The sequence below is a fragment of the Panthera pardus genome, unplaced genomic scaffold, assembly GCF_024362965.1.
Source record: "Panthera pardus isolate Hobbes unplaced genomic scaffold, ASM2436296v1 HiC_scaffold_21, whole genome shotgun sequence".
NCBI classification, from domain to species: domain Eukaryota; kingdom Metazoa; phylum Chordata; class Mammalia; order Carnivora; family Felidae; genus Panthera; species Panthera pardus.
In genome coordinates this window covers 70,212,353-70,225,316 of record NW_026526777.1, presented here as the reverse complement: position 1 = coordinate 70,225,316, position 12,964 = coordinate 70,212,353, and the positions used below count along the sequence as shown (strand labels likewise).

General features: G+C 45.1%; 1 protein-coding gene across 13 annotated transcripts in view; it reads left to right on the top strand.

The window, feature by feature from the left end:
• Positions 1-12,964, top strand: part of LOC109261232 (ankyrin repeat domain-containing protein 26-like) — a 101,909-nt gene that overhangs the window by 73,009 nt on the left and 15,936 nt on the right. For 3 of the 13 annotated variants that reach the window (XR_008424747.1, XM_053909481.1, XM_053909479.1), the window contains exon 1: positions 8,824-9,039. The exons of the other annotated variants lie outside the window; for them this stretch is intronic. Coding sequence is in view for 2 of the 3 variants with exons in the window: in XM_053909481.1 (XP_053765456.1) it covers positions 8,952-9,039 (88 nt within the window). In the remaining variant the exon portion in view is untranslated. Of the gene's footprint in view, positions 1-8,823; positions 9,040-12,964 lie in introns of those variants that run through there. 13 annotated transcript variants of the gene reach the window in all.

Genomic DNA, 12,964 nt, shown 5'->3' with positions numbered 1-12,964 from the left:
TCTTTTCTGGCCTGCCAAGTTTCAGTAGAGAGATCTGTCACTAGTCTTATCAGTCTCCCTTTATATGTTAGAGCACGTTTATCCCTAGCTGCTTTCAGAATTTTCTCTTTATCCTTGTATTTTGCCAGTTTCACTATCATATGTAGTGCAGAAGATCGATTCGTTATGTCTGAAGGGAATTCTCTGTGCCTCTTGGATTTCAATGCCTTTTTCCTTCCCCAGATCAGGGAAGTTCTCAGCTATGATTTCTTCTAGTATTTGTTTCCCTTTAGTGCATCACTTAGTTCTCTAATTTTCCCCTCATACTCCTGAATTTTTTCATCTCTCTTTTTCTCAGCTTCTTCTTTTTCCATAATTGTATCTTCTAGTTCACCTATTCTCTCCTCTGCCTCTTCAATCCGAGCTGTGGTTGTCTCCATTTTATTTTGCAGCTCATTAATAGCATTTTTTAGCTCCTCCTGGCTGTTCCTTAGTTCCTTGATCTCTGTAGCAATAGCTTCTCTGCTGTCCTTTATACTGTTTTCAAGCCCAGCGATTAATTTTATGACTGTTATTCTAAATTCACTTTCTCTTGTATTGTTTAAATAGTTTTTGAGCAGTTCGATAGCTGTCGTTATTTCCTGGAGATTTTTTTGAGGGGAATTCTTCTGTTTCATCATTTTGGATAGTCCCTGGAGTGGTGCGGAACTGCAGGGCACTTCCCCTGTGCTGTCTTGCATAACTTGCGTTGGTGGGCGGGCCGCAGTCAGACCTGATGTCTGCCCCCAGCCCACCGCTGGGGCCACAGTCAGACTGGTGTGTGCCTTCTCTTCCCCTCTCCTAGGGGCAGGATTCACTGTGGGGTGGCGTGGCCCATCTGGGCTACTTGCACACTGCCAGGCTTGTGGTGCTGGGGATCTGGCTTATTAGCTGGGGTGGATCGGCAAGGTGCACAGGGGCGGGAGGGGCAGGCTCAGCTCACTTTCCTTTGGAGATCCGTTTCGTGAGGGGCCCTGCGGCACCAGGAAGGAGTCAGACCTTCGGAGGGATGGATCCACAGAAGCACAGCATTGGGTGTTTGCGCGGTGCAAGCAAGCTCCCTGACAGGAACTGGTTCCCTTTGGCATTTTGGCTGGGGGATGGGTGAGGGAGATGGCACTGGCGAGCGCCTTTGTTCCCCGCCAAGCTGCGCTCTGTTGTCCGGGGCTCAACAACTCTCCCTCCCGTTGTCCTCCAGCACTCCCCACCCCCGTTCTCCGAGCAGATCTGTTAACTTATAACCTTCCAGATGTTAAATCCTGCTTGCTGTCAGAACACACTCCGTCCGGCCCCTCCGTTTTTGCAAGCCAGACTCGGGGGCTCTGCTTTGCCGGCGGGCTGCCCCTCCGCCCCGGCTTAAAAGGAACTTTCTTAAGGGTACCTGGGTGGCTCAGTTGGTTAAGCATCCCACTTCAGTTCAGGTCATGATCTCACGGTTCATGAGTTTGAGCCCTGTGTCAGGCCCTTTGTTCTCGGTGCAGAGCCCGCTTCAGATGGTCTGTCTCCCTCTCTTTCTTGCCCCTTCCCAACTCATGCTCACCCTCTCTCTCAAAAATTAAATAAGTGTTAAAAATAAATAAATGAATAAAAGGAATTTTCTTAAAACAGTATACTGAATAATGTAACCCAGCACCTGTGGCTAATATTGACAGTATCCTCCAGTTGAATTTAGGTTATGAGATGTGGTTTCGTTGTGTTATTTTTAAGTTGGAAAAAGTAAACAATTGTTCAAAGCTTATTATATATATTATTTTGTAGTGGTCAAATTTGGATATTTATGATTTCTTTCACTTATAAATTTCACTCATCCTCACAGTCACAGAGATGGATATTTTGGAATAAAATAAAATAATTATTTTTGGCCAGGAATGTTTTATCAAAAGCTATCTTGATGAGACTTGTGATTTATGGAAAAGAAATGTGAACATATCCAGGGATTCCAAGATACAATGTAAAACTTCCAGTCATTGGAGATCCACATTGCATCTTTAAAAAAAAACTTTTTTATGTTTTTATTTTTAACAGTGCACATGTGCGTGCACGAGAGAGAGCATGAGTGGGGGGCGGGCAGAGACAGAGAGAGAGAGAGAGACAGAATCCGAAGCAGGCCTCAGGCTCTGAGCTGTCAGCAAAGAGCCCGACTCGAGGCTCGAACTCACAGACCATGAGCTCATGACCTGAGCCAAAGTCGGATTCTCAACTGACTGAGCCACCCAGGTGCCCCTCCATGTTGCATCTTTAAAATACACGCAGAATTGCTCCAAACTGCTCAAAGGCTGTCTACAGCAGCCAAGAGGATGCAGCTGATTTTTGTATCCTGTTTTCCTAGAGACCATTCCAAACCTAAATCACACAGATGTGTGTATGGCACAGAGGTTGGGGAGGACTCAGATTCTCACTGTATCTCCTATCACGGAAGTCTGAGCCTCAGGACACTGTTATTGTGGCTTCAAGTTGACTCTGTGCCCTGAGCTGTGTCTCAGCACACCCTGCAGTTTGCTGGGTTGGTTAGTTGTCTTGTTGATTGAGGTAAAGCTCCTGTCTCATAGGCCTCCCATCACTTCCTTCTCAAATTTTCCTTGTCACCTCCTGATTCCATCCATATGCTTTTTCCTCTGCAGGAGACATTGCTTCCACCACTGCTCACCCCAGCCATGACCCATGCTGCACCCCAGTTACCCTGAATACGTTCCTTAGCTGGGGGCTTAGTCAGCCCCTCCAAGAGAGCCACCCAAGTGCTCCCTGACTAGAGCTGTGCTCAGGTGATCTGTTTCGGGGATCTCCTCCTAGGTGACTTTTTATTGTGTGTTTATTTCATATGTATCTTCCAGAGAATACTTAGGATCGATGGAGGCAGAGACTGCAAAGTTCTTACTCACACAGGCATGCTGCACACACCCCCTTGCACCTGGTGAACAGGACAGAGATTCCCCAGAGACAGGACAACGGGTGCACATCAGGGAGGGTGCAGGATCTGTATCTGCACAGTCTGCTCCATGCCCAGCTCTGTCCTTCACACTGCATGACCCAGGGCAGGCTCAACAAACCCCTCTAGGAGTCCCTTTCCTCATGCCTAAAATAGGAGTGACAGTCCTTCCAGTACCATCCTCAAGGGGCGCTTGTGAAGACAGAAGTATTATTTGCCTAAGGTCCTCGCAAGGTGCTTGTCCTGTTACCACTAAATGTGTGGAGGCCTGGCCCCGCATTACTGGGTCACGACCTCACTCAGCAGGCCTGAGCCTCCATGCAGCTCTGAGGTCCATGCTAGGACCACTGTCACCACAGCTGTCACCCCCCCACCATTGCCACAGCCAATCCCAAACTCTGTCTTGTGTCTGGTGTAAGAAAGTGGTCCAGGTTCATTCTTCTGCATGTCGCTGTCCAGTTTTCCCAGCACCACTTGCTGAAGAGACTGTCTTTATTCCACTGGGTATTCTTTCCTGCTTTGTCACAGATTAGTTGGCCATACGTTTGTGGGTCCATTTCTGGGCTCTCTGTTCTGTTCCACTGATCTGAGTGTTTTCGTGCCAGTACCAGTCAGCCTCTATCATGGACATTCTTTTCTCAGTTCTACGTTGTGTGCCTGCCTTTTGTTTTCCTTAAAGCACAGATGTCTAGGGGCTGGATGTCTCTACTGGGGACATGGGATACACAGTAGTGCGGTGGTGTCCCTGCCCTCCTGGCATGTTCATTGTACAGTCTCTCAGGTTCTTCCAAAGAGCACAACCCCCCCCCCCACCCCATGCTCGCCCACATGTCCCAAGCACTTAACTGGCAATTGTCCGTTTAATCCAAACTTGTAACGTGAGTTTAGTCACCTCTGCACGCAGCCTGTCTGAAGAGAGGTTAGTCAATTTCTTGTCCAAAACCAGGCAGAAAAGCCTGTTTAGCCCCATAGTCACTGAAGACATGGGATAAGTCACCAAGACAACTTCCTAAGGAACAGAACTCACACTTGAATCCTTAGTGGTCACTTCCTACGTCATTCCTTCAATGAACATATATCACTCTAAACAGACTCAAAGTTTTCCATCGAATGCAAGATGGTTCACAACTAATCGAAGTGGGCAAGCCTAACCATAATCCCAGAAGGAGGTGGGCACCAAGAACTTCTGGGCATCACAGCTTTGGGGGCAGCACCAGGGAGCGGTTTATACCAGCCTGCACAGCACAGTCTAAAGATGCTGCCCTACCCAGTGCAAGATAGGGACCTCTCTGGCCAGGATACCCCACCACTGAGATTCCTGGGACAGTGCAGTTTGTGCCCAGGGCCCTGCAATAAAGGCAGAGAGACACGGGGATGGTGAGGCTGAAGTCATTGTCCTGTTGTGCCCTCAGATAAGAAGGAAATGACTGAGCCTCCCCTGATTCATGGACAGCAGATCACCCGGACAGAGAGGGAGGAGGAGGGGAGGTGAGCTCGTAGGCTTTGATGGACACGCCCCTGGAGCTCTGCTTCCTGAGGAACCCACTTACCCTATTCAATGGGACATGCAGATCCTTCTACCCTTGGAGGGAGCTCCTACCCTTGGAGGGAGCTCCATCTGAGCTCTGAGCCAGGACTGTGCCCCAGGGGTTCTAGCAGGGCAGGCCCACTGCACCCCCTGCTGCCTGAGGGCCAGAGGCACCTATACAAAGGGGACCCTGGAGAGACAGAACTGCACCCCATGCTCTGTCCGCTGCCCCCTCTTCCCAGTCAGGGGTCTCCTTGCTGCCCACGAGCTTCCTCTTCAGGCTGCAGCCTCTTTTCCGTGGCGAAGCCCTGACCTCAGCGAAATGGCCTCCATGGTGGAGATCCCTGTAGAGGGGGGCCAGAGGGAAGCCGTGCTCAGACAACACTCGTTTCAGATTGAGGACATCAGAAGGACAAAGGACAGTGATGGACTGGCCAAGACCAACCAGCTTCCCACTATGGCAGTCATGAGGGGTGGACAGTCTTCACCTCACCCTGCAGTTCCTCCCATGCTGTCATCCCTGACTAGGGGGAGAGGACAATGCAGGGATGTGTCCTCAGGGACAGAGAGACAGCTCTCAGCATATTTCATGGGTGTTCCACTCTGGCAGACTTGAGCCCTCCTTGGAACAAGCCAGTTACCCTCAGCCTAAGATCGGACCCAGGGATCAACTGGGTCTACTCTTTGGGGGTGTACATGTAGAAGCAGGAGACTGGGAGTGAGCAAGAGTTTTGAGGGGAGAGCTTTTTCCCTAGGCAAGCTGGTCCTAGGAACTAACATGCTTCCAGTGCAGGACAGAGTGATCTTCTGACCAAGAGCCCCAGACAGTGAGGACGGCTGAGTCAGCAGGCCACGCTCAGGACTTTAGAAATGGAGGTGCGGCAACACACCCAGTTCCAGGAGACCATAAGAGAGAGGATGGCCACGCATGACCACCCTCCACCACCCCACCCCACGGACACATCCCTGGAACTCAGCAGCCAATTACCCACTAGGCACAGTGACAAGGAAGGCTCTGGGCAGTGAATAGGTGCAGGCAGCCCGTGGGTTTTAATCTCCCTTCCCTGTGAGCCCCGAGCACAATGCAGGCCCCAAGCCACTGCCTCGTGCTGGGCAGTAATACTCAACCTCATCTCTGGGCTCAAGCCGCAGAGAGAGAGAGAGAGAGATGCTGGGGTGCCTAACCTGGAGCCTAAGAATCTCTCTGAGATCCCTTAAAATCTGTTATAATTCTTTGGGTCAGGAGTTTGGGAACATAGCCCAGGTGTTTCTACAACCAAGCTGCTCCCTGGTTGCCAACACTGTTGCTGTTTCCAGTGTAGGTGATGGTAGCCATCTGTCCTGGGCTCTTGGATACGGAGGGTGGCTGAGTCAGCCCTGCCTGGGCCACACACACCCTGGCATGGGAAGGAACAGGTAGAACACAAAGCCAGGTGAGTGAAGGGGTGGAACAGAGCTGAGAGGTCCCCCACCAATCTTCCACCCAGGGCAGGTCGGCTGTCACCTGTGCAGACTGAGGAGGACAAGGGCGAAAGGAACACAGGACATGGTGCAGATACTCAAGGGTTCTGCCCCCCTGAGACTCCAGTGGCCGCCCCCCCCCCCCCCCCCCCCCCCGCCGACCAAGTGTCTCTTACTCTCCCTGGGTACCTATGGAGGGAGGGGTTTCTACGTTCAAATAGTACTTGCTCCCAGACACTCCTGGGCAATGTTATCTGTGTCAGAATAATGCCCACCCCCCAAGATACTCATGTTCTAATCCTTGGAATCTGCCCATTGTTGCCTTGTATGGGGAAAGGTAATTAAAGTTGTAAACCGGGGTGTGCGAGCAACCTGGCTGCAATACCTCCTCTTTCCACCATACTCAAGGTGTTCTCCCCCAGTGTAGCCCTGGGATTGCTACCAAGTCTAGAGGGAGCTCCCTCCCCACCAGGCATGGGAGGTGGCAGCTCTGGTCTAGAGAAAGTCTGGCAACCTTGAAAATTCTGTTTTTTAGCTTCTAAGGCTGTTTTGCAAAGTAGAAACTGGCTCTCTGGAACTCTCCTTGGTCTGTGGTCCGGACAGGTTTTCTCATATCCAAATACACATCCCACAGCCTCTCTCTCTATCTTCCTTTGGTTTCTCCACCAAAGGACTTCCCCTACTCCAGCCTGTGCTGCCCATTTTATTTCTCCCAATTCGCATACACACCCTTCTGTCCCGCCAAGCTGTCTGTTTGCACCTGTGGAGATTATTCTGTCCCTCTGCAGCCTGTATTCCTGGTATTCCGAGTGTTGTGACCTCAATACTGCTGTGTTTGAGGGACAAGGGAAATTCTGATCCCCCTCCTCTGCCATCTTAATTCCTCCTGCCTCCTTTTACTTTCCTTTTCACAATTTCAGAGTTGGGTGCCAATCGACTAAGTCACCCAGGATCCGCAAGAATACTTGTTTTCAATGTGAAGATGTTCGAAGGCCAATAAAATGGCCATAGTGTCCAGAAAAGAATGGGAAAGTTAGAATGGGTTTTTGTATTTCTAATTTGAGGCTGTGATAAGTTCCAGTAGTCTCTTAGTGGAGACATCATATAGGTATACAGTTGACCCTTGAACAAGATGGGTTTGGACTGTGGGAGTCCACTGACGCACAGATTTTTTCCAATAAATACAGTACCATCCTGTAAATATATTTTCTCTTCCTTATGATATTCTTTTTCTTCTTGTTTTTGTTTATTTTCAGAGAATGAGAGGACAGAGCACGTGAGGAGGGGAAGCGGGGGCAGAGAGAGAATCTTCATCAGGCTCCACACTGCCAGCGTTGAACCCAGGAGGTATAGATCAGGACCTGAGCCAAAGTCAAGAGCCTGACCCTGAACCGACAGTGCCACCCAGCACCCCTTCCTTACGATTATCTTAGTAACATTTCTTTAGTTTATAGTGTAAGAATACAGTATGTAATACATATAACAGAGAAAAAATGCATTACTCGACTGTTTATATTGTTGGTAAGGTCAGCATCCGTTATCCTAACCCTGACCTTCCATGCTCAGTTTACAGAGTTAATGGCCAAATGAGGCTGAAAGGTAGGTTAGATCTAGAGAGCATATACAAGAGCTTCTGCTTTAATATTTTGGTTTTTAATATATATATATTTTATGTTTAAGTGTAATTGCTTTTGAAGTAGGAAATTCAGTAGGAGATTTTATTTTTATTTTGTTTTTGAGGATTCAAAAGATACTTGTGGATTTTCGACTGCATGGCCATCAGAGCCCGTACCTCTTGCTTTGCTCAAAGGTCAACAGTATAGTGATTTGGCACTTTTGAGATCTTCTCAGTGAGATTAGTGTAAATGTTTTGACCTTAATTAATTGGTCCTTGTATGCTGAGTATGTACGAAGCAGGCAGATACTGAGTGTACAAGTGGAGGGGTCAGGTTGTAGTGGTCGGAGCAGAAGAGTAAGTCAACAGCAATCCATTATAAGTCAGTATAAAGGCTTCATCAATAGAAAACGGACACTGTTAGTTGAGAGAATATTGGGGGCGTTTGTAGTGAGGGTGAGGATGAGAGTGGGAGTGGGAATTCTGGTAGTCAGAAAAGATCTGAGAGTGGCAAAAGGTGCCAAGTGAAAGATGAGAAGGACCGGTCATGTAGACCGTGGCGAGGGACATTCCGGACAGAGAGGACCACAGATCATCGTTTTACTCCAATGTCTTAGAGTGACCAAGATGTAGGAAGACCCACTCCATCATCATAATCATTATGATTGTTGTGTGTAGAAAAGAAAATGTGCATACTGGAATAAGTGTTTGGCACATTTTAGGTGACTAAGACATAAATGTTCTTATACTTGCCGTTTGAATGCTTACTACACATTTTGAAGAGTTCCATACGTATATCTACAATTTTTTTGCTATTAGTTAATCGTAATTTTAAGAAAAGTTTTTCTTACTACTTTGCCATTCGATCCAACCTTTCTTTCATCAAGAAAAAGGTCAAGCCTTTGCTTACCTAAAGGAAGCAGCAGCTACAACAGTGTTTTGTTTATACCCAACATGGTATACTCCAAAGTTTATCATGTGAGGTATGAATTGACACTGAAACAAATGTCTGCCATGTTATTAGAAGCAGTTTTAATTTATAGCGAGTATACTTTTAAAGAATTTGTTTCAATACTTATTTCAAATGTCCTTTTATTTTGGTCGGGAATGCAAAGGAAGGTGTTTTGTTAGTTCCTTTTTGAAATCTGCATACAAGTCAGGCTTCTGCCTTTGAAAGTATTCTGGCCTTCCTTGTTCAGTTTAGAGAGTCAGTAGCCAAATGAAGATTCAAAGGTACGCTGAATCAAGAGAGCGTATATGAGGTATTTAAATGTTTTGGTTTTCAATACGTTTTTCTTATTTGTAAGTCTGATTGTTATTAAAATCATAAATTCAGATATTTTCTTGGAAAAGGATTAGGAAGTCTTCACGCAACTCATTACTAATGCTACTTTTAACAGAGTATGTGTGAGAAGCCCAACAAATATGTTCTTCATTTCTCTGGTGCTGCGGATCAGAAAGTGCAAAGTATATTAAATGGACAAGTAGAAGGTAAGACCAGTATTTTAGTCAAAGGTTATTTGACAGAATGTTGATTTAAAACAGGAACACTGATATATTCTAATATCTAAAGAAAACCGCCTGTTAAGTGCATAGGAAAGAGAAAGAGATGTGAAAAGGAGATAAGTTGCATATATGTGATGTCAGCAACAGATTAATTTGAGAGTGCCACCAAAGGAGCTAAATGACTAGTTCCCTTTCAAGATACTGGAAGGCCTAAGGAACCTCAGGAAATAAGAGAAGAGCCAAAGAGGGAATGATGAGAACGGTGGAGACTACAGGGAGTAAATGAAGGAAAGTAAGCCGGTGTGTATTGTGTTTCTACTGGAAGGTGGTAAAATACACTCCTTCTTTAAAAGGAAGAGCAGACTATTTGAAATGCAGCAACACTATCAGGTGAGCTTCTAGTACCAGAATCTGTCAGAGTAGTATCCCAAAATGTTCCCACTCTTACTGTTATCCTCACTGTTGCGAAGACATTAAGGACTGACCTAGCTGATGATGCAGAGTTATGTCCTAACTACCATGGATGAACATAAGCATTTGTAGTCAGCGATAAATGTATATACGTTAATGCCATATAAAATGGGGGTATTTCATACGGTAGTAACATTTAGGGCAAAATAAGAGAATGGGAAGGAGGGTCAGATAGGGAGACATCAAGATAACTCATCTGACATTTTGGATGCAGTATTTTTGACTTTTATTTTGGCAATAACTGCCTTTACTAGGGGAACGATATTTTTAATTTTCTAAGAAATTAAGGAAAAGAAACAAAAAAAACTATGAACAGCAGTGTGTTTTCATATTCTGATAGTTCTGATTGTTCTAGAATGACCCCTGTTACTTCTTTGATTCCTATCTGACAGGAAAATGAACTAAGTCCTAGTTAGTTGGATAAAATTAACTGATTTTTCATATTTGAGAGAACTTTTATATGGTAGAACATAGGGGCAATCACCAGGATTCTCTCTCTCTTTTTTGTTTCTTCTGAGTAAAATAGGATTGTTGCTTGTTTCACACTTTCTGACATCATGAATTCATCTATTCCTTTTAAACCTTTCTTCAAATGGATATATAGGAATGTAGGGATTTTCAAGGCAAATATCAAGAAAAAGAGATTCCAGGAAAGGTATTCTGTGACATAACCTTCTGACTGTAACCACGTGTAAGACATCAACCCAAATAATAAAATTTCATATAATGCAGTTGTGTTAGAGGCATCCCAACGACACCCAGATTTGATTATTGACTAGAAGAGCTCACAGGACTCAGCATATACTTGTACTCGTGCCTATGGTTTGGTACGGGGACAGGCTGAAAGGCCAATCACCACAGAGGAAAGGTGCATGGGGTGAAGGCCAGAGGAGACCAAGCGCAGGCTTCCAGGAATCCTATCTTTATGGAGTTAGCAGGATGTGCTAAATTCCTCCAGCATGAAATTAGGGCAGCAGAAGTGAAATGTTGTCTGCCAGTACGAGGCTTATGGATACTCAGTGCCCGAGGTTTCATCAGATGCTAATCACATAGGCATCTTCTCCTTAGCATGTCCCCAAATTCCAGGTTTCCAGAAGGAAATCAAGTGTACGGCCTGAAGCACATTGATTGTACCAGCACTTAGGCAGAGTGAGCGACTCTTAACCAGCTAGGGAATGGTGGGAACCCTCCTGAGATCCAAGATCCCAGGGAACCACCAAGGGCCAGTCATTCAAGTAGGATGTTCGGAGGGTAGCCATCTTTGGCCCGCTGGATGAAACCTGTTCTGCATAGGAATTATAGCCCTGACTTAATTTTTGGTGCTGTCTTAAGATTTTATTTTACTAGCAAGTAATATGATGGTTACCATGGTACTGGTTTCAGTTTCATCATCCATATGAAGTAGGTATTTGCACAAAGATTGCTAGGGCAATATTAGTTCATTATAATCTTTTTTTATGTGGCTAAGCTTTCACTATGATTCTTAGATACGATCAACATAGTGATTTTCGACTTAAAATTAGAATAAAATATCTTAATTATATGGAAAACCCAGGTTTGATTCCTATAGTGCTGAATCACTGTTTATAGTTAAAAGATATTTGATCATATTCACCAATTGTTTTCTTGCCTAAGTATACAAATAACTTTTGTATTTTTGTATTTTGCTTTATGTATTTTCATATACTTCCATATGGGAGACAGTCCCCCTACTGTGTTACTTTGATCTCTGTCTTAATTTTCAAGGTGACTGTATCATGCATTAATATATGCTAAGCGTAGCTTCAGTGGATACCATGTCTTGTTGTTGGTGTTGTTCTATACATTTAATAAGCCTTATTTTTTACACAAGTTTTAAGTTCACAGCAAAATATAATAGAAAGTACAGAGAGTCTCCATATACCATACCCCCGTACACGCCTAGCCTCCCCTGTTGTCAACATCTTGCACGACAGTGGTCCATTTTTCGTAGTATATTTTTTTCAGTTCCTTTGTTTAGTTTTGAGCGAGAGAGCATGCATGTGTGTGAGCAGCAAAAGGGCAGAGGGAGAGGGGAGAAAGAATCCTGTGCTGTCAGCACAGAGCCTGATGCAGGACTTGATCCCATGAACTGTGAGATCATGACCTGAGCTCAGATCCAGACTTGGACGCTGAACCAACTGAGCCACCCAGGCACCCTGAGAACAGTCGTGCATTTTATATGGACACTAACTCATCATTTTCAGGCAAAATCTCTAATTTGCATTAGTGTTCATCCTTGGTGTTATACATTCTGTGAGTTTTAACAAATGTGTAATGATGTGAATCCACCTTTGTGGTATCGTGTGAAAGAGTTTCACTGTCTTAAAAGTCCTCTGTGCTGTGCCCCTTTATCCCTACATTCACCCTAACCCTTACCTCCGTAGCCTTGCTCTTTCCAGAGTGTCATATAGTTAGAATCATACAGTGGATATCTTTGAATGTTTAGAAAGTTAACCTTCCCTGGTCATTGAAGGTAGGCATTCAAGACATTCTTTGCCCTTTGTTTTGTTTTGTTGCTCATCAGTAGAGGGTCTGATGACCTCTGCCTTCCATGAAAAAAAGCATGATTTCTCTAGATGTGTGTCACCTAATGGGGAGGGTTGAGAAAAATGACATCATGAACCACTACATAGCACTCACATTGGGATCATCCTCCTCTGTGATGTGCGGTGGGTCTAGATAGACGCTCTAGCAATGGAAGGAGACAGTCTCAAGAGGTTAGAACTTTAACTGGAATGCCAAATCTTTCCTTCTTACCTTGCCATTGGAAATAAGGCCAGGGACAGTCTGTTTGCTATGGTTTGGCCATACCGCAAAGTACAATAGCTATAGAGTCCACTTTATGAGGGGATGTTTCATCCTAAAAGTGAACAGTGTCTGCTGAAGAGCTGGGGAAGTTCTGCCTTGTTACAGCAAACTAAAGGTATTCTCTTTCAAAACTAATAGTGGAAGTCCAGAAAAATCATGCTAGTTTCAGTTTGACATTGTCAGCTCATGATCATCATTGTCCTAACGATACCATTTTCCTCCAGTGTCATAGAGTCGGTCAGTGATGGTCATTGTAAACATCAGTTCACCTGTATGTGTCAAATTCTGATGAAACCCATTCTTGCTTTTGGTCAATAAAGAGGAGAAAGTAAGATTTCGTAGTGCTTTAAGCCTACCAATGGTGCAATTACCGTTCAGTGTAGTGTGGTTTCCAGGTGTGGTCCCAAAGCAATACTTTTGAACAAATCATAAGCCGTAGACTTGTAATTTCCTCTATTTTTCGATTGTTAATTTAACATGTATTTTGCTTTCTTCTTTAGGAGCAGGTAAGAATGCTGAGGAAGACTATAACCAGGTAGGATTTTTATGGATTTGTAAAAATGACATTTGTTACTTTGATCTCTATCTTCATTTTCAAGGTGACTGTATC